The 26,151-nt window shown below is 43.0% G+C and overlaps 1 protein-coding gene across 6 annotated transcripts in view; it reads right to left on the bottom strand.

Annotated features, from left to right (window-relative positions):
- Positions 1–26,151, bottom strand: part of TAF1B (TATA-box binding protein associated factor, RNA polymerase I subunit B) — a 69,098-nt gene that overhangs the window by 20,968 nt on the left and 21,979 nt on the right. For all 6 annotated transcript variants that reach the window (XM_086699987.1, XM_025927343.2, XM_086699989.1 and 3 more), the window contains 2 exons: positions 23,461–23,617; positions 17,381–17,480 (listed from right to left, as the gene is read on the bottom strand). In XM_086699987.1, the coding sequence (XP_086556113.1) occupies positions 17,381–17,480; positions 23,461–23,617 (257 nt within the window). The remainder of the gene's footprint in view (positions 1–17,380; positions 17,481–23,460; positions 23,618–26,151) is intronic.

The following is a 26,151-nucleotide window of genomic DNA, read 5'->3' as shown; positions in this document are numbered from 1 at the left end:
GGGCTCTGTGATGACAGCTCGGAGCCTGGAGCCTGCTTCAGAGTCTCTGTCTCCTTCTCTCTCTACCCCTCCCCCACTCACGCTGTGTCTGTCTCTCAAAAATGAATACACGTTAAAAAATTAAGGGGCACCTGGTTGGCTCAGTCGGTTAAGTGTCCGCCTTCGGCTTAGGTCATGATCTCACGGTCTATGAGTTTGAGCCCTGCGTCGGGCTCTGTGCTGACAGCTCAGAGCCTGGAGCCGGTTTCAGATTCTGTGTCTCCCTCTCTCTCTGCCCCTCCCCTGCTCACGCTCTGTCTCTCTGTCTCAAAAATAATAGAAACATTAAAAAAAAATTTTTTTTTTTAAAGATTTTTTTTTTCAACGTTTATTTATTTTTTTGGGACAGAGAGAGACAGAGCATGAACGGGCGAGGGGCAGAGAGAGAGGGAGACACAGAATCGGAAACAGGCTCCAGGCTCTGAGCCATCAGCCCAGAGCCTGACGCGGGGCTCGAACTCACGGACCGTGAGATCGTGACCTGGTTGAAGTCGGACGCTTAACCAACTGCAACACCCAGGCGCCCCAAAAAAAAAAAATTTTTTTTAAAGAAATTTTCATCTCTGACACACACTACCACTTGGATATACCTTAAAAACATTCTCCCATGTGAAATAAGTCAAACATAGAAAGACAAATACTGTATTACTTCACTTCCGTGCAGTACTAGAAGAGTCAAATCCAGAGAGGCAGAGTATAGAACAGTGGCTCTCTACCCACCCTAATTGGGGCTGGGGGGCAGGGTGCAGTGGGGAGCTGGAGTTTAATGGGGGCAGAGTTTCAGCTTGTAAAGATGAGAAAGGTCCGGAGACAGGGATGGTGGTGGTGAGTGTACTTCATTCCGCTGAACTGCACACTTAAAAATGGTTTAAATGGTAAGTTTTAAGTTATTGTTGCCATAATTGTATTTTGTTTATAATTTTGAAGTATTTTTTAACATTTATTTATTTATTTTGAGAGCAAGAGACAGAGCACAAGTGAGGGAGGGGCAGAGAGAGAGAGAGAGAGAGAGAGAGAATCCCAAGCAGGTTCCACATTATTAATGCGGAGCCCAACACAGGGTTCGATCTCCCGAACTGTGAATTCATGACCTGAGCCGAAATTAAAAGTCAGATGCTTAACCAACTCAGCCACCCAGATGCCCCTACAATTTTTAAGAAGTATAAAAAAGGAACCTAAATAACATCTGTCTAAAGGAAAAAAAAAAAAAAACCACAACATATTAGAGAGGTCATAATTAGAATTAGAAAGTTGAAGATTAAAAAAATCAATATATATAAAATCTACATTCAAAATCTATTACTACTTGCTATTTCCTACCTTTATTTTAAAATACCTTAACAATAAGATACCTTAACAATAGAACCCTATATGGGTGAGTTTATGAAGCTGTAATTATTAGATGTGTAACACTAAGGTATGGGTCTGCCTTTCCCTGAAGACAAAATTTACAGAGCAAAAAGAAAATACGGTAGCAGAATCTCTATCTAAAAATGATCACGTAACGGTTCTAGTAGAATACGGAAAGGGACGGTCTTCTTAGCGTCTCAAACGAGGGAAGATTAGAACTGAACGTGGCCACCGCACGCCATTCCTGTCCCAGAGGACGCCATCAAAAGGATCCGAATGCTCCCCTTTGCCTCTAAAGACACACAAGACACACGAAGTCCCTGCAGGGCTGGGCCATGGACTAGCCTCCCCCTACAGCCGTCTGCTCCCACTGCAACTAAGGGCAGTTGGCGGGGCCTGCGCGGCTCGCTCAGCAAAGAACCTTAGGCGGAAGGCTGGAAGCCCGGCTCCACGGCACTGTTTTAGAGAATGAGACCACAGTGAAACCTGTTTGTTCCCATCCCACTGTCCTCAGCCCACAGAAGACTTAATGAATCTCTGACATCCAAAGAATCTTGTGCTTTATTTTATTACCTTTTGTCAAGATTTTATTTTTTAGTAATCTGCACCCAACATGAAACTTGAACCTACAACCCCAAGATCAAGAGTCACGACGCTCCACCAACTGAGCCAGCCAGGCACCCCAAAGAATCTGTACTTTGCACAAGTTCGCCAGGATATTCTTAGGCACCCCCCCCCCCAATAATAAAATGCAGTGGTTTTCCACCCTGATCCTTCCTGCAGCCTGGAAGAGTGCCTCGGATGCCGTTCCCCCACGAGCTTGAAAAGAGCAGTGTGCCCACGAATCCCAGGGCCGGTCAGGATATCGTGGGAGGTCAGGAACAAAAGAAAGCCTCCGCTGGCCTCGGTCCACGCTGTGTGGCAGCAGTGACTCTGGAAGGAGTGGGAGTGAGGGAAACCGAGAACACCTGTTCTTCTTACACTCCCCTGAGCCCTTTGGCTGCACTGAAACCCGCCAGATTCTTCTAACAAAGATTGCACAAGCAATCCCGAGAGCTACCTGTGGCCTACAGAGCGAGGGGGTGCGCGGAGCTAGGGGGAAGCTGGAAGACCCGAACGCCTGCATCTGGAGCCGCTCCAGGAGTGTGTGACAGCTCTGGGCGGTCCTTCCCCTCCTCCAACCAACGGGGACCTAGTCTCACAAAGGGTGTTAAGACAGCTCGGAGGCAGGATGAATCATCTTGGCAAAGTGCCACTCAGTGGGTCTGGCTGAACTCGCATTACATCTTTTCTTTCTACTCATTCAGTCAGAGAGAAGATCAGAATGTTGCTGATCAACATTCAAAATACTGGAGATGTACTTCAGAACGAATTTCCAGTTTCCTCCTTATCCCTTCTTGCTGAGTCTAGCGAGGGATGACGAAATGCCTAATTCTTGAGAGGATTTAGAAACACTGTCAAGGAGCACGGCAGAATAACATGGGTATGACATACTCTCTGTGTAGAAACCGGTCTGTGGGTTTAACATCTAGAAAAATAAGGAAAAGCAGTGCAGAAAAGATGGACCACCCTACTGTCTCCAAGTCCTCTGCAGAATAAACAGTATAACAGAGACAGGTAGGTCTAGGCCCAGCTCCAGTTCAAGCGGCGATCTGATTATTTGGGGCTCTGCATCGAGAGGGTGTCCCTGGAAGAGACTACAGTTTAGCTTATTCCACCGGGAGAACTGAGAGACTTTTTCTAGAAGTAAACAATGCTTTGAATCAGCACTGTGCTCCAGAAACGTAAGTCAAACATACAGCAGAAGAGGCAGAAGCAGAAAAAGGAGGAGGAGGTTATCTCTAAATTTATTAAATAAATACGAGGAAAAGCCTATCTACCTGGAGTTGGGAATCACAACTCAGCAAAAGGAGACGGTGTGAAACACTAAAACTTAACTCGCACACCTTAACCTCTTCTGAGCTTTGCTCTTCAGGGAGGGTGACGGCAGGAAGAGTCAGGTGCTCCAAGTCTCCGGCTCGGAGAAAGAAAACAAACCACATCGACGGTCTCTGGGTTCTGGATTCTGTTCCCCCTGGTTTGAGTTCTGCCAGATTTGTCATTATGGGGACACAGGGGCCCACTTAAAGGCCAACGGAACAACTTAATGGAGAAAAAGAGGTCACCTAGGATGAAGGTTTAAGGGTCTTTAAAGCTCTTTTCGGGAGTGGTGGTTTGTTTTTAAGGTGTGCTCAACTGTCTAGAATAACAAAAACAAAACAAAACCAAACACAGAAGAAGAAACAGTCCCGGCAGCCCACACACAAAACACTGGCATTATCTCCAACGCCATCTCCTAGAACAATCGCACCTTTTGTCGTTGCTGGTGGAGGTACAGCTGCCGAAGGAGCCAAGACTTACTGGAGAAAGCTAAGACGTGGAAGGACGAAGGAAAATGCTTCCTTTGTTAACCAAAAGCCATTTCCATTGAAAAGTTTCAACATACTATGGAACAGTGAATGCACTTTTGTGAGCAAAGGCAAAGCGTACAATGAAGAAAAGATGTCCGTCAATTAAATAAACAGTCATCTGAAGACATCCCAAACCTGCCCCCTTTTTCTTGAAAAAGGAGGCGACAGGAGAGAGGGAATGCGACGTATTGCCAGATGTGGCTGAAGATGCATCTCAAAGGTATAGCAATTGTGCTACATAGGGCTTCCAGAGGGATACAAATTCACTTAATTACAAGAATAAGAGATCAATCGCAAGGTTAATATGTTTTTTAAAAGGCCACAAAGCTATTAGAAATTCTTCTAGCATGCACTAAAAACAAAGTGCTTGGGAAAGCATTTTATTAAATTTCACAAATATTCCAGTGAGTTTATTTTCCTTCATGAAGCAATGCCTCCAGACAGGTAAGGACAAGCTAGAGTTTCTGTTACCCAACAGCAGGCTCTGGTGATAAACCTGATTACAATACCCTGTCAGAGGTGAACTTCCTGCTTAGCTATTTAAAAAAAAAAAAAAAGAGTACAGTGCCTCACCCTTACTTATTATGGTTGTTTTGAAGCAAAGATTCAGCCAAGAAAAAGCTAATGCTACATGCACCTGTTAATCCAAACTTAAAACAAGACTTTCCATTACAGAGAAACACTAATAAGAAATAAAAGTAATGTCAGAAGTAATGACAAACACAGGAACATATCGTTGAAGGAGGAAGGCTAAAATGATTTCCACGGGTAATATGATTCACAAAACGGTTCACTTTGCATTTTTAGTCTGCTAAGTGGTTGTAAATCTACCATGTAGTAACGTAAAAGACTTTTTTCTGTTCAAAGTCTAGTCTGGAAGTTTGTGGTGAACACATTTACTTTATGTGAAACAGGGTCTTGGTCTGGGGGATGAGACTATTTTAGAAATAGGTCGTCAACTTGCACAAAGACAGGCCTTATGAACAAATACAAATTTATGAACTGATAACCAATGAGGACTCGCCAATTCAATGGAAAAATAGCAATCTGTTATGGGCCCAGGATGAGAGCAGGGGAAAACCTGTTGGAGTCCTCCTTCTGAAGATGTGTCTGTTCTCCAAATATTCTCCTGATTGTTGCAAAGCAGCTAATGTTCAAATCTCACATATGTGTACTAAAGAAGGTTAAAAAGCCAGTATTCTGAAAAGTAGAGGATCCCAAAATTATTTCAGTTTGATTCTGGAAGGGTTATGTGATTATTTCTACAGCAGACTGACCTTACACCCAACGTGGAAAACCTGGGCACCATTTCTCTTCTCCCGGGAACTAGCGATGAGGGCAGACCTGGGCCAAGCATGCTGGGTCCCGGGGGTACTGGCCGAGGATCAAACTAAATCACAGATAATCCACGTAAGTCACTAGTTTCACACGGCAAATATGAAGGATGACTTTCCAAAAAGAAGGGTCCTCAGTGTAGCCTCACACATGTCTTTTCTGACCAAAGTAATTCATTATTGGTTTCAGTATATTGGTGAATAGTACGAATTAACTGGTAAGATTATTTATCTCACGCACTGGTTTTCATGAGTGATACTGACACACCCATAACTGGCATTTTCGATGTCCTTGTTTATACATCAGAGTTACGTCCGTCATACACTTATTGCTAAAACATCAGTAGAATGCTTTCTTTTTTTTTTTTTTCACCAAATGCCACTATTTAATGGCCTCCTCATATTTTATGTAATAAATACATCTGAAAGTTTCCTACTTGGGTGGAAAAAACTCCCCAACAGATCAATTTGAAATCCCCTGAAAATAAAGTATTTAAACGTATTCTGGCTTTAGCTATTTCAAATCATTTAATCAATAAACAAAGACTGAATCCTTACCATGTATACGGAATTATATTAGGTCTTGTGGATAAAAAATAATAGAAGCATTAAATATGGCTCAAAGAATAGTCGGGGATGCAGGACACATACAAACAAACCCATGTATCCCATATTGCCTTTTATTCCTGTTTGAGAAATTCTATTTGGACAACCCTCTAGCTGCCTTTAAAGTCTGAAAAATACAAAAGAATACATGTAACACATTTGTAATCTTGAAGCCTGATAATAAAAAGAACACCCATGAATCCACTACCTGACTTAAGAACTAGAAAATCCCCAACACCGTTGTACCTACCAGTATATTCCTGCCCTCCCCCCCCTTCCACTGCCTCCCCTCCCTCTAGAGGCATAACTAGTATCCTGAAGTTGCTCATCACAAACTTACTTTTTTTTTAAATTTTTTTTAAGCTTTATTTATTTTTGAGAGAGAGAGAGAGAGAGACAGAACGAGTGGGGGAGGGGCAGAGAGAGAGGGAGACACAGAATCCGAAGCAGGCTCCAGGCTCTGAGATGTCAGCACAGAGCCCGATGCAGGGCTCGAACCCACAGACCGCGAGATCATGACCTGAGCCGAAGTCAGACGCCTAACTGACTGAGCCACCCAGGCGCCCCTCAAACTTACTTTTTAAAAAAATAATATCATACACATAAACATACTTAAATAAATATATTTATTTTACCTTCTTTTTAACTTAGTGCAAATGGCATCGCACTATGTGTAGTTTTCTGAATCTTGCCTTTGATACTCAATAGAATGTTTTTTACATTCATTCATGTTGCTTGTGGCTGTAGCTGTTTAATATACCAGTGTGTGACTGTCACTTTTTATCCATTTTCCTGTTGACATTTAGATTGTTTCTAGTTTTGTTCGCTTTGTTTTTTTCATTACCTAGCTGCCTTCTTTAGCCTTTTAGCACCAAATGCAAAACTCCCATCAATAAAGAACTAGTACAAGAACTAGCTAAGTACAGGGTGCTTGGGTGGCTTAGTTGGTTAAGCGTTTCTTGATTTTGGCTCAGGTCGTGATCACGCTGTGGGATTGAGCCCCACATCAGGTTCTGTGCTGACAGCACGGAGCCCGCTTGGGATTCTCTCTCTCAACCTCACTCTCTGCCCCTCCCCCTTTCATGCTTGCTCTCTCTTGCTCAAAAATAAACAAATAAATAAACATTAAAAAAATTTTTTTTTAAATAAAGAACTAGTGGGGTGCCTGGGTGGCTCAGCCAGTGAAACATCAGACTTCGGCTCAGGTCATGATCTCACTGCTTACGAGTTCGAGCCCCGCGTCGGGCTCTGTGCTGACAGCTTGGAGCCTGCAGCTTGCTTCACATTCTGTCTCTGTCTCTCTACCCTTCCCCTGCTCACACTCTGTCTCTCTTTAATATAAATAAACATTAAAAAAATTAAAAACAAATAAAAAATAAAAACAAATAAATAAACTGTGACATAGTGTCTGGTTCAGTTCTTAGAAAAATGAAGAGTTAACTAAATTGTAGTTATGTAAAAGAAGATCTCTCTTCTTAGAAAATATACACTAAAATATTTAGGGCTAATGGGCCATGATAGATATAACTTACCCTCAATGATTCAGATATAAAATTGCATAGATAGGTAGCTAGACAGACAGTGAGAACAGCACAAATGATAAAACAAGTGGGATAAAATGTTAACAGCAGTTGAGGATACATGGGTGTTCTTTGTACTGTTTTTGTTTTTGCAACTTTTCTGTAAATCTAAAATTCTTCCAAAATAAAAAGTTTTCCAAAAAAATGTTCTCAATAGGAGCAAAAAAGGCAAAGTACAATGGTTATTGCTACCAAGACATAATCTCATATTATTTTTATGTTTACACTTTCCACCAAAATCTCTAAGAAATTACTCCTCTATCTTACCCCGTCCCCTCACTCAAGAGTAACTTAAAAACAGTCAACAAAAGAGATTATTTCTAGGGCAAGTATTTTGTGTAAACAAAAGCCTATAACCATGACCTTCCAATAACACAGTCCAGCTGGGTGAAAATTTTTAAACAAAGATCATACTAGTCATAACATTCATGAATAGAAATTATAATTTTGTTTAAAAATCCAAGAATGAATGAGCAGTGAGAGACTTTAGGCATTCAAGTAAGAATTTTTTTAGGTAATGCTCATATAAAACACATTTGACTACTGAGTCTACTTGTAAATGTCTACAAATTAGTATCTGTCATACTTCCATTTCCACTCACCAAGGATTAAATACAATGGGAATTGACTTTCCACCATAAACACGGAAGTAGAAAAATCCATGAAATAACAGTTTCAGACAATGGACACAGGAAGCATAGGACTATAATCCCTGAAAGAAGAGAAGTGAAAGGCCCAGTTCACTGCCTGGAGGCGGTCTCCAAGCTGCGGTGCAGGGAGTGGGGAGTGAGACAGAGCCCTGTGGTCTTGCTGAGTTGAGGAGACAGAGACTGGTGCTCCCGAAAGCTGAGGTGGCTATAATTTGCAGGCAGAGTACCAGCGAGGATAAAACCACACACAGAGAGAACTCTGGAGATCTGCAAAGAGGTCCTCTCAAGTCTTTGGCTGAGTGCTGATTCATGCATGTGTGAGGAAAAACCCAAGGCCGGTGGGGCGGGGATGGGGAGGTGTGGGGGGAGAAATCACTGGATTTTTTCCAATGAATCCAAATAATTCCCAGAGCTCATACAAGACACCAGCTGCAGTAGAAAGACTTCATAATACTGGGGGTATTGGATAGAACTTTCTGAGGGAGTATACCACAGTAGCAGGGTTAGGTTAGTCCCAGAATAAAGGCCTTAGACCAGCAATGAAAAAGCTTAAAAACAAGCTTCTAAAGGATCAAACTGATCTCTAAATTACCTAATTATACACCAAAACAAAGATCCAGTATTCAACAACATAAAATTCACAATGTCTGCATCCAGTCAACAGTTACCAGGCATGAAAAGAAGGAAAATATGACACATAATGAAGAGACAGACCAATCAATAGAAACAGACCCAGCAATAACAGAGACAATAGAATAAGTAGACAAGAACCTTAAAATAGCTATTATAAATACTGGCGATATACTCAAGGACGTAAAAGAAAACAAGCATAACAAGGGAAATGGAAAAAATAAAACTAAAGTGAAATTTCTAGAAATGAAAATAAGAAGGTTCTGAAATCAGAGCCACACTCATTGGGTTTAACAGCAGATTAGACATTCAAGAAGTAAAGATCAGGGAATTTGAAGACATGACCATATCCAAAACAAACACACTGGGAAAGAAGATATAAAAACCAAACAAACAAATAGACCAAGAGCCAGAAGCCTTAGTGAGCTGTGGACAATATTAAGTGGTCTAACACGGAATTGGCATCCAAGAAAAAAATCAAGGGGAGGGCAGAAAAAAATATGTAAAGAAATAATGAAGGAAAAATTTCCAAATTTGATGCAAACTATACACCCACAGATCTAAGGTCAATGAACCTCAAGCATAAGAAACATAAAGAAAACCACGCCAAGGCACATCGTAATCCAACTGATGAAAAAAAGTGATAAAAAGAAAATCTTAAAAAGCAGCTAGAGGAAAAAAGACACATTACATAAAGAATAGAAAAGACAAGAATCAGAAATCAGGCAGGCCTATATGTGACAAACCCACAGCTAACAGCATACTCAACGATGAAAAGCTAAAACCTTTTCCTCTGAGATCAGGAACAAGACAAGGATGCCCGCTCTCACCACTTTTATTTCACATTATATTAGAAGTCCTGGCTAAAACAATTAGGCAGGAAAAAGAAAGAAATTGCATCAGATCAGAAAGGAAGAAGTAAAGCCATCTCTATTTGCAGATGACATGGTACTATATATAGAAAACCCTAAAGCTTCCACCAAAAAACTATTAGAACGAGTAAAGAAATTCAGTAAATTGCAGGATACAAAATCAATACATGAAAAACAGTTGTGTTTCTATACACTAACAGAAAACTATCAGAAAGAAACGAGTTCTGTACACTGAAAACTATAAGACACTGATGAAAGAAAGTGAAGACACAAGTAAATGGAAAGATATGCTGTGCAAGTGGGGTAGAAGGATTACTACCGTCAAAATGTCCATATACCCAAAGCAATCTACAGATTTAATGCAATTCGTATCAAAATTCCAATGTCATTTTTCACTGAAATAGAAAAAAAAATCCTAAAATTTGTATGGAACCACACAAGATCCCAAATAGGCAAAAACAATCTTTAGAAATAAGAACAAAGCTGAAGGCATCACACGTTCTGATTTCAAACTATGTAACAAAACTATAGTAATCAAAACATTATGGTATTGGCATAAAGACAGACACACAGATCAAAGGAGCAGAATAGAGGGCCCAGAAATAAACCCGTGCATATACGGTCAATTAATTTACAACAAAGGAGCCAAGAACATCTATGGGGAAAGGACAGTGTCTTCAATAAATGGTGCTGGGAAAATTGGAAAGCCACATGCAAAAGAAGGAAACTGGACCACTATTTAACATCATACACAAAACTCAACTCAAAATGGATGAAAGACTTAGACCTGAAATCATGAAACTCCTAGAAGAAAACATAAGGGGTAAGCTCTTTGACTTCAATCTTGGCAATGACTTTTTGGGGTTGACAACCCCCCTCCAAAAAAAAAAAAAGGTGCAAAAATAAACAAGTAGGACCACAGTAAACTAAGAAGCTTCTACACAACAAAGGGAACCACCAACAAAGTGAAAAGGCAAGCTATGGAATGGGGAAAAAATATTTGCAAATCCTGTATCTGATGAGGGGTTAATATCCAAAAAAATATAAGGAACTCACATACCTTCATAGCATAAACAAAAAAATCTGATTAAAAAAGGAGCAGAGGAACTGAACAGACATTTTTCCACAGAAGATATACCAGTGAACACCAGGTACATGAACAGGTGCTCAACATCACTAATCATCAGGGAAATACAAACTAAAACCACAAGGAGATGTCACCTCACGCCTGTTAGAGTGGTTACTATCAAAAAGACAAGGTAACAAACGTTGGCGAGATTGTGGAAGAAAAGGGAACACTTGTGCACTGTTGGTGGGAATGTAATTTGGTGCAGCCACTAAGAAAAACAGTATGGAGGTTCCTCGAAAAACTAAAACTATAACTACCATACGATCTGTCAATTCCATTTCTGGGCATACACGCACAGGAAATGAAAACACGGGGGCGCCTGGGGGGTCTCAGCTGGTTAAGCAACCAACTCTTGGTTTTGGCTCAGGTCACGGTTCATGGGATCGAGCCCTGCATCGGGCTACTGTGCTGACAGCGCAGAGCCTGCTTGGGATCCTCTCTCTCCCTCTCTCTCTCTCTGCCCCTCCAGCGCTCGCTCTCTCTCGAAATAAATAAATAAACTTAAAATAAAAAAGTACGCTGGACACCAGAGAATGGGAGCAGGGAAGTACAACCCATGAGGTGGACTGTGAGAAGCTGAAGATGAATATTAGGAGTTCTAGAACAATCTCACACATGCAAAGCCCACAGAGCTACAGTTAATACACTGATGGTGGCGAATAGAATGATAAAAAAAAAAAAAAAAAGTCAATTCAAAGAAGGCAGGAGAACAAGGAAAAAAATAAAAACTAGCTGGGACAAATAACAGCAAGGTGGTAGATGTAAGCCCAATCGTATTTATAATTACATTAAATGTCAACGGTCTAAACGTAGAATTATTTTAAAACATGTAATTATAAGGCAGAGAATATCAGACTACATAAAAAAAAAAATCAAGACCACCACATACTGTCTACCGGGAAGCCACTTTAATTTTTTTTTTTTTAAAGCGCCAGCAGGCATGAGCGTGTATGGGAGAGAGAGAGAGAGAGAGCGCACAAGCAGGGGAGGGGCAGCGGAAGAGGGAGGGGGAGACTCCTAACCAGGCTCCGAGCTCAGCACGGAGCCAGATGTAGGGCTCAATCCCACAACTGTGTGATCATGACCTGAGCCTGGATAAAGAGCTGGATGCCCAACCAAGTGACCCATCCAGGCACTCCCCAGGAAGCCACTTTATTTATTTATTTGTTTGTTTGTTTGTTTGTTTGTTTTTAATATTTATTTCTGAGAGAGAGAGAGAGACAGAGCGTGAGCAGGGCAGGGGTAGAGAGACAGAATCCAAAGCAGGCTCCAGGCTCCAAGCTGTCAGCGCAGAGACTGACACAGGGCTCAAACCCACAAACCACGCAAGATCGTGACCTGAGCCGAAGTCGGGTGCTTAACTGACTGAGCCACCCAGGTGCCCCAGAAGCCACTTTAAAAATAAAGATGTAGAGAGGTTAAAAAATTTGTTTAAGATATATTAGGCAAATAATTTTTTTTAAAAAATTGAACTGGCTATATTAACACTGAACAAGGTAGATATGAAAGCAATTCTTATCAGGGGTGGGAGGGCTGGGAGGAAGGACGTTACATAGTGAAAAGAGTCAATTCATCAAGGCAAAATATCCTAGTTGTTATGCACCTAGTACCTGAGCTCCAAAATACTTGAAGCAAAAACTGATAGAACATGAAAGAAAAGGTGGTCATCATGGTTTTAGATTTAAATACGCCTCTCATGGTAACTGATAGGATGAGCAAACATTAGTCTCAGAGTAAAAGTAAAACATGCAAGTAAACATTAACTCATTTCGCTTCTTTTAAAAAAATTTTTTTAGGGCGCCTGGGTGGCGCAGTCGGTTAAGCGTCCGACTTCAGCCAGGTCACGATCTCACGGTCCGTGAGTTCGAGCCCCGCGTCGGGCTCTGGGCTGATGGCTCAGAGCCTGGAGCCTGTTTCCGATTCTGTGTCTCCCTCTCTCTCTGCCCCTCCCCCGTTCATGCTCTGTCTCTCTCGGTCCCAAAAATAAATAAACGTTGAAAAAAAAAAAAATTTAAAAAAAAAATTTTTTTAACGTTTATTTTTTGAGAGAGAGACAGAAGCGAGTGGGGGATGGGGAAGAGAGAGAGGGAGACACAGAATCTGAAGCAGGCTCCGGGCTCTGAGCTGTCAGCACAGAGTCGGACATGGGGCTCGAACCCACGAACCGTGAGATCATGACCTGAGCCTTAAGTTAGACCCTTAACCGAGTGAGCCACCCAGGAGCCCCTCATTTTGCTTCTTAATTTACAAAATATTTATTAAGTCTCAAATTATAAAAACTTAGGGGGCGCAGAGAACAGTCTAGATTTGATACAATAGTGAGAACATGATATTTCAGGCTGAAAACCCGAATCACCAGCAGATATAAACGTGGCTCTAACAGTTGCAGGCAATCCTTCCCACACTGCCTATGAGGGCAAAGCCACTCTTAGCTAAAGGCTTAAGCCAGTCTTCTGGGAAACGTAAGCCACACTGGCTACGACAACAGCAGTTTCTTGATTGTGTGCCCTGTCACTCTTGCAGTCATTTACACATTTGGCAATAAGGGGATCTATTGCTATTCGAAAGGACAAGGTATATATTTTTCAAAATAATTATTTTTTATGGAGTGAAGTTTGAGTGTCTCTGTGAGTATAAAGTGAAACCAAATTTCTAAATTCAAAAGGAAATTACTGGTTAGCCACCACTCCCAAGCATATAAACTCAGCCCAGGAAGCAATATCCTCTGCAAGAAGCATTTATGGTAACCAAAATTAGAAAACACTATACGGAAAAGCAAGAATCATATCCATGAACTTCCTGGCACCTCCTTTCAGAAAACGTAGAAATGTGCATATTCCAAGTGGGTTTTGTTTTATTTATTTTTAACAGAGTTTTAAGATGAAAATTTTAATTTCCAAAAATGATACATTTTTTTCCCTCCCAGTAGCGTGAGGATAACTCTTCATCTCCTCAGAGGAAAAGCTTTTCCATCCTGAGACCTAGAAGGTGTGTCCATTTCAACGTCTGTGATTCATCTGCACTTTGAATAGATTATGTCAAATAATCCTCACGAAAACCCTAATGAAGTAGGTGTTTACTTATTCCCAAATCACATCTTTTCTTAGGCCTGTTTCCTTATTGAAAAACTAAGAAAAGTGGACTAAGTGATCTATAAATTTTCCTCCAGTTTTAATATTTCATGATCCATATAAAAGATCCCAGTGTCTATTTCTAAGAAGCTTACGACGTGGGTAGGGAGTTAAATACAAGTAAATAATTTTAGGCACTAGCAAAAAGTACAAGTAACCTCAACCAAGCAAAATTATCGATATAACTTGAGTGGTGAATGGTTCTGAGAAATCAGGTTAAAGCCCAGTCAGTTGGGATGTAAGACACAGAACATACTGAAGATTAAGGAAGACGAGACAGAAAGGGAGAGGAGATGGAAAGAGGGGAGAAGCGGGGGGTATGTGGAAAGAAGGGAGGGAAAGAGAAAGAGAATTTTTTATTACCCAAGACTACACTGGGGTGATTAATGCAAAAATACTGAGTTCCATTCGTCCCTCTAGAAAAACCACACAAATATAAAGACACAGACTGAGAATTACCAAGCTAAATGTCTTTTCCTTTCAGTGGAACACTTGAACAAGGCTCAGAAAACTAGGGGCGCCTGGGTGGCGCAGTCGGTTAAGCGTCCGACTTCAGCCAGGTCACGATCTCGCGGTCCGGGAGTTCGAGCCCCGCGTCAGGCCCTGGGCTGATGGCTCAGAGCCTGGAGCCTGTTTCCGATTCTGTGTCTCCCTCTCTCTCTGCCCCTCCCCCGTTCATGCTCTGTCTCTCTCTGTCCTAAAAATAAATAAACGTTGGAAAAAAAAAAAAAAATTAAAAAAAAGAAAACTAACCATGAACAATTTTTTAGCAGTTAAATTTGAAATTACTAATTAACGAATTATACAGATTTTCAAATCAATTATTTTTTTGAGGTTTATTTATTTACTTTTGAGTGAGAGACAGAGAGAACAAGTAGGGGAGGGGCACAGAGACACAGAATCTAAAGCAGGCTCTGACAGCTCAGAGCCTGACACGGGGCTCGAACCCACGAACCGTGAGATCATGACCTGAGGTTCGTGGGTTCGAGTCCCATGCTGGGCTCTGTGCTGACAGCTCGGATTCTGTCTCCCTCCCTCTCTGCCCCTCCCCTGCTTGTGTTCTCTCTCTCTCTCAAAAATAAATAAACGTTAACAACAACAACAAAAGATGAAAAACCCATCAACCTTGAGCACAGGCTAGTTCTGAAACTAAAAACTTGAGACAAACAGGGCTCCTAAGGTGGTAGGAACATCTACTTTGTAAGTATCTCCTTGATTTTGCTCAAGTTCAGTTCCTCCACCACACCTCTGGCAAATTAGCTGGGGTCCGGAGTGCGGACTGGAAAAACAGGATGTGTCCTCTTGTCCCCAGTCCTCTAAATAAATTACCACAACCCTCCAGTCACGGAATGAATAAGTCACAGGAAGAAACGTACAGCATAGGGACTACAGCCAGTGATATTTTAATAGTGCTGTAACGGGGCACCCGGATGGCTCAGTCGGTTGGGCCTCTGACTTCGGCTCAGGTCATGGCCTCATGGTCCATGAGTTCGAGCCCTGCGTCGGGCTCTGTGCTGACAGCTCGGAGCCTGGAACCTGTTTCGGATTCTGTGTCTCCCTCTCTCTGCCCCTCCCCCGCTCAAGCTCTCAAAAATAAACGTTAAGAAAAAATGTAATAGTGCTGTATGGTGACGGACGGCGGCTACGCTTGCGGTGAGCACCGCGAAATGGACAGACGTGCCGAATCACCACGCTGTATACCTGACACTAATGTCACACCGTAGGTCAACTGTACTCAAATTTAAAATTTTTTTAAATTAAAAATAAAAATATGTGATCACAACCCTGCCCAATCGGAGAAACAGACTAACCTGCCTTTTCATAAAGATCCATCTCTCAGGAAGGCCACTCTGGCTGGCCAGCCTATGCTTCGTGCCAGGACACACGACCCACACGGGCACTTCCAGCCCAGATCATCCTCCCGTCAGACCCCCTATCCTCTGCCTTCCGGTTTCGGGTGCCATCTCCACCACAGGGCCACCTCTCAGTTTTGGTAACCGGTCCGGAGCTTCTTCGCTGCCTCGATGACCTACTTCCACTTCCTGTCCCTGCGTCTCATCCAATGCTCCCTGCGTGGCGGGGTCCCACATTTGTCTCGCTCCAAACTAAGGCTACCTTGGCCATGCTGGACTATGGTCAGAGTGAGAGTGCCAGGCAAGTTGCCTAATAGCTCTGTGCCTCAGTTTCCTCATCTGTAAAATCAGGGTAGTAATAATATGTACTTCACAGGATATATGTGTAATAATATGTACTTCCTGAATAATCAAGGAGTTCATAAAGTATGTAAAACGGGGCCTGGTACATAATAAGTGCTACCACTATTATTATTTCTTCTTTGTCTCTTCCAGGTTCAGTGCTGGCTGCAACCATACCCTCCTTCCTTGTGCTGCCCATGGACGCACACCACCGCAAGTCCAAGTGCACGAGGGACTCGTCTCCTCTCTCCTGGAGATGGAATAAACGGTGACGACACAGAGGCAGCACGGGGAACCCGCCTGCAAACTTGCTTCCTCTCTTTAAATCCACAGGACCTGCTCCTGCACAACTGGTGCTGAAAGCGGAGCCATTTCTGGTTTAAAACTCTAATGTTCCCTGCAGATCACTCGTAGTGACCAATATTCTAAATTCAACGCAGATGTAAAATGTTATGGTCTTGTGCAAGCTTGTTTATCTGCCATTTCCAATCATCCATTCACTTCTGGCTCAATGCTTCAAAATCAGTACTTTACATAATTGTGTTTTCATAGCACCTACTTCAGCGTTTCGAAGAACCAGCGTAAAAGGGAGGGCAGAGCGGCAGGCGAACAGAGCCCAAGATGACACAGTGAGGAAGAGGCTGCAAGTTCGGTAGCTCCAAGCTGGAGACTGCCGACTGTATGGCCTTGGCATTCGTTCTGTCTCCCCGAGCTGTTTGCTGAGATGTAAAATTGGTATGACAGTGAACCAGACTTATGCAGGGGTTTAGTAAGGATCACAAATGTCTCTTGAATGAAACCACAGACGATGTAAGGTGGCGAAGGTTGGGAAGGCTGTAACAATAATTCCTTAAGTGGGTAAACAGAGGATAATAGTTATAGTTAGGATCCCGCAAACCTTCTGATGAAGAGCAAAGAGAAGATAATCTGAGCACTATAAACAGTGATAAAGACTCCTAATTAAAGGGACAGAAGCCCTTCCACGGGAGACATCTGAAGACGGATCTAGAAAAAGACTAACAAGCAAAGGACTGAAAATTGCACCTCTTGAAACAAGATAATAACTTTCTTCTCTTTTTCTCAAAAGCAACATAGTATGCAAATAACAAAAAACATTTTTTTAACTTGAGATTACCTAAAGGTCTCTACATAACACTTCTAAAGTTCAGTCTTAACAATATACCTATTGGCGGTACGCACACCTCACGCTATAGCTGTCTTTTCAGGATACCCTAAAGGATTAGAAGAAACCACGTGAGGAAAATAAATTATGACAAACGGGCAGAACAAAAACTAGATGCCAGTTTTTAAAAAAGTGCCGACACCAAAGAGTAAGTCAGGAAAGGAATACGAATCACCATACTGTTTTTGTGTCTTATTAGTGACCACCAAGTAAAAAAAGAAAATAACTTGCCTCTATAGCAAAGATTCCTTTGTCACGCCCATATAATTTCATCTCTTCTGGAAAATGCTGAAAAGCATTTATGTAAGGAATGTGTCCCTCTTCAACAAATCTGTATTTTGGAAAAGAAAGCTTCAGTAAGGAGTATGTACTGATTTCGCAAAGTAGACAAAAGGGCTGAAAACATCGTATTTCAAAGACAAGGTAAGACTCAGCTGAGAACGTCGTTTCTGCCACAAGATGATCAATCGGAACATATCAACGATTCTCTGTGCCCGCGTGTGGAGAAAGCACTTAGCCAATTATCTAATGATCTCTTAAGCTTCTAAATAGATTAAGTCTTTCTAGGAAGTATGTGTCCTACTTGTCAACTCACCGCCAGGCTTGCAGACACGGCATCCTTCTACCCCTCGCGCCCCTCGCAGGATTAGCATCTGCTCTTTTACGTTTTTTTTTTTTTTAATGTTTGTTTATTTTTGAGAGACAGAGGGAGACAGCATGAACGGGAGAAGGCAGAGAGAGAGGGAGGGAGACCCAGAATCGGAAGCAGGCTCCAGGCTCTGAACTGTCGGCACAGCGCGCGACACGGGGCTCGAACTCATGAGCTGTGAGATCATGACCTGAGCTGAAGTCGGACATTCAACCGACTGAGCCACCCGGGCGCCCCAGCGTCTGCTCTTTTAAATCACTTCCTCAGGGAGACCTTCCTGGACCCATTTTCCTCATTAGAACAGCTCCCTTGTCTACCCTCCTGTCACCAGGACCTGCCACTGGAAATAATTAAGGGAAGGGACCTTGCCCATTTGCTTATCACTCCACCCCAATGTCCAGTACCCGGTAGCTGATCAAATATCTTGAGTAAATTATTGAGTTGAAGAAAATCGCACCTATATATGTATATAAATACACACACATATTTATTTACAATTCATTCATTGATTCAACAGAAATTTATCGAGAACTAAAACCCAGCACTATTCGAGGCTGTGGGCACATAGCAATGAACAAAACAGGAAAATACGCTTGTTCCCGAGGAGTTTTATGTCCCGTGAAAAGAGAGGACAAACAAAACAAACAACTGGGATCTACAGTCTGTCAAGTAGGAAAAGATGGTAGGGAGAAAACTAAAGCAGGGACGAGCACAGAGTGAGGCCTGGGGTCTTGCGACCTGGGCCATATATACGTATGCACCTGTTAGACTTTTAAAATAGGAAAATGGTTAAGGAAAATAAGATAAAGACAGGAATAAATTAGCATACAAATGCTTTGGGTCAAAGTCTCTGCTGTTGCTAGAGCTAACCTGACATCTAGTTTTTAGCCTTTTATGTGTTAAAGAATGTTGATTCAACTTTAGTTTCAGATTAAAAATGTGATTTAACTTTTTAGTCTACTGAAAGTTGAGAATTAAGTAGTATGTAAAAACGGTGCTTTGTGGGGGTGCCTGGGCGGCTCAGTCGGTTGAGCGTCTGACTTTGGCTCAGGTCATGATCCCACGGTTCATGGGTTCGAGCCCCACGTCGGGCTCTGTGCTGACAGCTCGGAGCCTGCTTCGGATTCAAGGTCTCCCCCTCTCTCTGCCCCTCCCCCACTCGTGTTCTCTTTCTTTCTTTCTCTCTCTCTCTCTCTCTCAAAAATAAATAAACATTTAAAAAAATGGTGTTTTGTGGAGTTTAATGATAAAGCAGGCTTCTTTGGAGCAGCCCTATAGGGAAAACCACCCTCACCTAGTGTTCCTTCATTTCTTTCATTTACAAAAAGTGTTTGTGCATAGTGATCGGTATTCAATTATTTTGGAACTACATTCTTGGTTTTTTATATACAGGGCATATTACATGCTTATGATTTTTATAACTATGTAGTATTCCATGATGTGAATATATTCTTAATTTATGTAGTCATCCCCGCTATGTGATAATACATTTACGACAGCCCCGGGTGAGGGTTAGTTCAGAGGGAATAAGACCTGAAGAGCCCCCACCATGGTCCTAGCAGGACAGACAGATGGCTGTGGATGAGCCAGTACAGACAGTGCCGCAGTGTCCTACAGAGGCACACGCTCAGTGCTGTAGGAGCACAGGAAGGAATATAAACCTGACCAGGGGAAACCGAGACATCCACACAGAGCAGGTTTTGGCCATCTGGGGTTTTAACAATCTTCACCATTTATAAGAGTGCTGCTCATGACCTCTTTCCAAGTTTTGTGGGTTTTTAATTTTTTTTCTTTTAGAAAAATATAGAACTTTTCCAAAAAAAGAGATACTGAATCAAATCTCTGAACAATCTATTTCATCTTGGTAAGTATATCAGATCGGTCTCTGAATCAATCCAGGAAGCTGACGGAGGAACTGCCAGAGACCAAAAGCGTCCCATATGCCCCTCCTGACCACGTTCCCTGAAAACAGAGTCTCTATTTATAATTGGGAGGTGGTATTTTCCAAAAGCTTTAATCTGTGACAGGTTGGAAATTTAACAAATTGGTTCTCCATCACAGATCGCTTAAGAAGTAATGCATCGGCGTTAAGCCGGGTCCACCTGCAAAACATCCGGAGCCCATGCACCTTGTTCCATTTCTGTTGCCACCACCCTAATCCAAACCACTGTCTCTTGCTTGAAATATAGCAAAAGATCTCCCAGTCCCTCTGCTTCCACCTCTGCCTACCTAGAATCCATTTTCCTCAGAGCTGCCCGAACGGTCGGAAAACGTCTCCCCTGCTAAAATCTTCCAGGGGCTTGCTATCACATTTAAAAGCCAAATTCCTAACGAGTGTGGGGTTTCCTTCTAGAGTGACGATTATCCTCTGGAAATAGAGGTGATGGTTGCACAACCTTGTAAATATACTCAAAACCCCTGAATTGCACATTTAAAAGGGTGAACGTTATTGTATGTGAATAATACCTCAATTAAAAAAAAATACCCAAACTCCTACCCTGGCTTACAAACATCTGGTCCCTGCTTATTATCTCCCTGTCCTCACCCTCCTACGACTCCTTCAAATTCTTACTCCCGTCACACGGGCCTCCTCTGCTCCTTAATCACACAGACCGTGCTCTTGCTTTGGGCCCTGGCACTGACGACCTCCCTCGACCTGGAGTCCTAGTATTTCTGATACTCACTGCTGCTCTACCCCCACTCAAAGCGCTTCTCAGTGAGGCCTTCCCTCATGGCCAGTCTACAGTAGCCATCCTCTGACTGCAGTCTTCCACACAGCACTTCACTCACCATTTTTCATTTATTTCAATGCTCATCTGTTTCCTCCTCTGGTCTCGAGCTTCACGAGAGCAGGAACTTGTTCTGTATGGCTCACAACTGTAATTCAAGGGTCTAGACTCCAGAATAACCCCTACGTCGAGTAGGCATTCAAGAAATATTTGTGGAATGAATGCATGTTGGCTATTTTTATTACTATTGTTATCGCTGGGGTAGTAGGCAGGCTTCTTTAAAGGCTGCCTTAAGATTTCTGAATTTATATCTAAGGACTACGGACGTTGCTAAAGGATTAAACCAAACAGTGACACGTAGGACGAGTATAAGAAATATGGGTACTGGGGCCAGGCTAGTAATGTATTTCCTTCAAATCAATGTTCTTTAAATACTTTTCCAAGTTTGGCAGTAGTTCTCCAGCGTTAGCATCCATGAGACTCCCCAGGATGGCTTATTAAAACAGAGGCTACCAGGCCCTACCCCCAGAGTTTCTGATCCAGAAGGTTAGAATGGGTTAGAATTTGGTTAGAATTTGCATCCCTAACAAGTTCTCAGGTGATGCTGTTGCTGCCGGTCAAGGGACCACACTCTGAGAACCTGTGACTTGGAGCTCCTTCTCTGAGAAAAATAGAGAAAGAGGATCAGTGGTAACTATCTCCTTTCCTGTTGCCCCAGGTAATTAGGCTCGGTTCCCAAATTTGTATGTCCTACAGAGCAAAATAAAAGCCCTCCAGCCAACTAGATCCAATCTCCTTGAAGGTACTTCAGAAATCTCCTTTAAGGGAGGGGAGGGAGGAGGGAGAAAGAAGGAGGGAGAGGGAGAGAGACAAAGGTGTAGGATCTTGCCCCCACCCTTCCAAACACATATAATATTCTCCCTAAGAGGAATTACCGGTGAGTACTATTTTCTACATCTTGTGAGATCTCTAGCAGTCTTGTTACTCCCTTATAGATTGCCCTGGGTAGCCGGATGGCCCCTTTACTCAACTGGGTAGCTGGACAGCCCCTTTATCCAACTGGGTAGTTGGACAGCTCCTTTACCCAAGTGGGTAGTTGGACAGCCCCTTCACCCAACTCTAGCGACGTGATTTGATTGTTGTTTCTGGGTTATCGAAAGGAAAATAGAGACTGTAGACACGGGACCCCCTTGGGAGGTTGCTAAGTAATCCAGGTGGATTCCAGAGGGGATGGGGAGAAATGTGGTTTCAAGTATGACTGACGGGATGTAATGACTGACTGCAGACGTGGAGAAAGGAAAGAGTCAAGGATTCTGAGGTTTCTGGATAGGAAGGAACGGAGTGCATGGTATTTACGAAGGAAGAAAACATGGAGAGAGAGCTGAATGAAAGACGAAACTCTTTCCGCCATGCTGATTTCGAGATACCGTAAAGACACCCCAGTAGTGTCCAACAGGCAACTGTATGTATGAATAGACGGGTCTGACCCTCACTAGACAAGTCTGGGCTGCAGATATAAATTTGGGCGGCGTCATCATCGTATAGATGGCAATTAAAGCCTTGGGAGAAGATGAGATCACCCAGTGAAGGCATATGGAGCAAGGTGAGGTTTTTAACTTAACAGTAAAATTCACTGAATAATGGACTATCTGCATGCGGAGTTAATCACCCCTGAGAAAAGCCTTGTTATTTGGTTGATGTGGCCAAACTCAAAGGCACTATCATCATTTACTGGAGGCATTTTATTTAATCAAAGGGCCTAGTACCGATGATGGTGATGAAGACAACGAAACAATAATAACTAGCATTGAGTTCTTATTATGTGCCAGGCACTGTGGTGAGTGCTTTTCATGGACTGCTCATTACTAGAAATGGTTACAACTCTGTGAGGTAGATATTATTATTATTAGCTCCGTTTCACCAGTGATGAAACAGAGGCAAAGAAAATTTAATAATTTACTCAAGGTCACATATAAGTGGCATAGCCAGGATTCAAACCCAGGAGTCTGGTTCTAAACCTATGCTCTTAAAATCACTCTACACACGGATTAAACCTAATGCTATTGTTTAGAATATATATACAGGGGGTGCCTGGGTGGCTCGGTCGGTTAAGCGTCCAACTTCGGCTCAGGTCATGATCTCGCGGTCCGTGAGCTCCAACCCCGCATCGGGCTCTGTGTTGACAGCTCAGAGCCTGGAGCCTGCTTCGGAGTCTGTGTCTCCCTCTCTCTCTGCCCCTCCCCTGCTCATGCTGTCTCTCTCTCCATCTCAAAAAAAATAAATAAACATTAAAAAAAAAATAGAATATATATATGAAGCAAGAGCGATATTAACATGCTAATGATTTTGGCACATCCTCTATTTAATGAGAAAGGCTTACACACAATGCCCTAATTTACTCATTAACTATAAAACACTGTAAATTATCTTGAAAAATGTAAACACTGGCCATCTACTAACAGGTTTTCCTAATAGTTTTGTTTTCAATTTATCTTATAAACACAGACAGCCTGTGTTTTAGCTTTTGACGGCACCAATGTGTGCGTTGGAGTAACTACTAGTAACCATATTCGCCAACGTAAAGGTCTTCTGCTCATCTTCTCTCTTAGAAATGCAAAATACTTAATACCACTACTCAGGTACTTAAGTGTTACTTTTCATCTTCCAAGCATTCTACGCACGGTAGATAATTAATTTTCCAACACACCGTGCAAGGTAAATACCATCATTTCACTTATATAAAGAAAGAAACCCAGGAGATGAGCTGCCGGCCCCGGGAGGGTTACAGTTCGGAACTGGAAGCCAGGCTACCCAGTCTTTCCGTTCTGTTCCTCAATTGAAGCCTCCTTGACAGACTCGAGATGTCCAAAGGCTGTCCCCCCGTTCACACAGGTAGTCAGCAAAGACGTCATCCTACGAGAGGCCCGGCTTACCTCAAAAGCTCTGAGAGAGTAACTGTCTCTCTCTGCCACAGCAGTGACAGGTAGCAGAAGGCAAGTGTCCTCGGCACCGTCATCTTCACGATCCCCTTCTCCTTTCGTAGCGAATATTCCACTCCGTCGAGAGATCCAGAACAGATGGATGCTGTTTCTTAAGACATAAATGGAGTTTTTTTTTTTTTTTTCTTAAGAGCAAATAACTATTTGGACAGCCAAAGAAGAAAAACCACAAAAAAATCCGAAGGGGCATTCTCGATATCTTAAAATCAAATTATCATTGATACAATCCTTACAAAGAGCAACTGGCAAAAAAGAGCAATGACGGTTTAGAGAAAATTGGCTAAAAAGGTTAACAACTGTTGGTTCTTTATGGGAGCGGGATGGGCTGAGATTCTAAAGAGGGACTCGACCTGCTTGAATGTTTTCATAGCGAACCGGAACAATTTTTCAGACAAGTAAAAGGAAGAACACTTACAGAGCAAAGCAAAGCAAACAGTGTGTAAGTGCTTTGGTCCAGGCCCCAAGCCACGTGTCCCTCTTGTGTGAGGGGCTCTCCGAAACACCAGCCACGACAGCACCTCCGCCCACTCCCACCCTCCAGGCACCCTTCCCCACAGGACGCTGTCTGTCCTCGCTCCTTCCTTCAACACTCCCTCCTCTCATTCTCTGTGCCCCTGTTCTAGGTCCGGGGAACGGACAGTGAACAGGGTCGCACATCGCTCGGAACTTAACATTCTAGCAACGGGAGATGGTTATTAAGGAGAAAAAAAAAAAATTGCAACTGACAGACGGTGGTAAGGGCCACACAGGAAGATGGCGACGCAGGGGCATACAAAGTGATGGGAAGACAAGAGACAGGTGCTACTTTACATGGATGGTGAAAGAAAGCTCCGGGGGAAGGTGGCATCTGAGCGGCGACGTGAATACATTCAGACAGGAAGTCTTGAGGAGCTCAGGAAGAACACTGCGTTCATCAGCAGGAGTGAACTCAAAGGAGCAGCAAGGAAGCCAGTGTGGCGGGAGCACCACGCGTGAAGGGAAAGTGGCAGGAAATGATAAGGAAGAAAGCGATAGGGCCGCCTGGGTGGCTCAGCTGGTGAAGTGCCTGACTCTTGATTTTGGCTCAGGTCACGATGATCTCACGGTCTTTCAGTTCGAGCCCCATATCGGGGTTCCACGCTGTCAGGAGCGGATTCTCTGTCTCCCTCTCTCTCTCTGCCCCTCCCCTGCTTGATCTCGCTCTCTCTCTCTCTCTCTCTCTCTCTCTCTCAAAATAAATAAATATACACTTAAAAATATTTTTTTAAATATCACGCAGGGCTCGCTAGGTCACGTTTTGTATTTTGGACATTATTCTGAGTATTCTGAGGAGTTTCTGGAGAGTTTCAAACAGAGAAACCACCTGATCCCATTCATGTCTCCAAAAAGCTCTCTCCGGCTGCCGCACGAAGAACGGAGCTGTCGGGGGACAGGAGTGGACACAGGACACACCAGCCAGGACAGAGATGACGGGCACTTGGGCTGGGACAACAGCACTGCAGGTGGTGAGAAGCGGTGGGAATCTGGACATATTTTGAAGGCAGAGTCAGAAGAATTTGTTGATGGACTGAACACGAAGTATGAGAGAAAAGGAGAAGACAAGGATGATTCTCAGAGTTTGGGCCTGAGCAACAGGAGAACGGAAATGCCATCTAGTGAGACAAGGAGGGCGGCAGAAGTACAAGTTCGACGAAAGAAAATTAAGGTTTCAGAATTACACGTGTTAAATGAAGGCCCTACTAACTGCACAAATGGAGATGTTGAGTAGGCAGATGAGTATAAAAATCTGTAGTTCAGAGAAGAACCTCGAGAGAGAAATTTCCGAGCCGTCATGATGCAGCTGGTGTTTAAAGCTGGAAGGAGGGTAAGTAGAAAGCGGGACTAAGAACGACCCCCCAAAACCCCACTTTCTTGGATAAAACTCTCCAAATTACTCCTCAAAATCCTTTTTTCCAACTCCTATAAATCCTCTCCTCATAGCATTTATCAGTAACTGAACTTTTTTTTTAAAGTTTTTTTTTTTCAACGTTTATTTATTTTTGGGACAGAGAGAGACAGAGCATGAACGGGGGAGGGGCAGAGAGAGAGGGAGACACAGAATCGGAAACAGGCTCCAGGCTCTGAGCCATCGGCCCAGAGCCCGACGCGGGGCTCGAACTCACGGACCGCGAGATCGTGACCTGGCTGAAGCCGGACGCTTAACCGACTGCGCCACCCAGGCGCCCCTGTAACTGAACTTTTTAATGAATGTGTGCATTTATTTTCCAGCTCCTCCCACTACAATCTAAGCAGGTGGCTGACCTTGCTTGTCACCGGGTCCCCAGGGCCTCGAGCGGGCCCTAGCACAAAGGAGGAACCCAATAACTATTTGGTGGCAAACAGGCCAGCAGTTCAAGACTGTCATCCTAGTGAAATGATTTTTAGAACATGCAAAGACTCAAGGTCAGGGCACGTTGTGGCAGGACCGTCTATAATATGAAGCAAATTAAAAACCACCTAAGTGACACGAATAGAAATTTAATTCCAGGCAATGGAATACTGCATGCCAATTTACTTAATGCTTCTGTCGATGGTTCTCAAAGTAGAGTCCCTAGACCAGCTGTTGGGCAGCTCAGTCAGTTAAGTGTGCGACTCTTGATTTCAGCC

The sequence above is a fragment of the Puma concolor genome, chromosome A3, assembly GCF_028749965.1.
Source record: "Puma concolor isolate L17-30 chromosome A3, mPumCon1.1.hap2, whole genome shotgun sequence".
Taxonomy (NCBI): Eukaryota; Metazoa; Chordata; class Mammalia; order Carnivora; family Felidae; genus Puma; species Puma concolor.
Note: the sequence above shows the minus strand (reverse complement) of the source record. Positions and strands in the feature narration are given on the sequence as shown.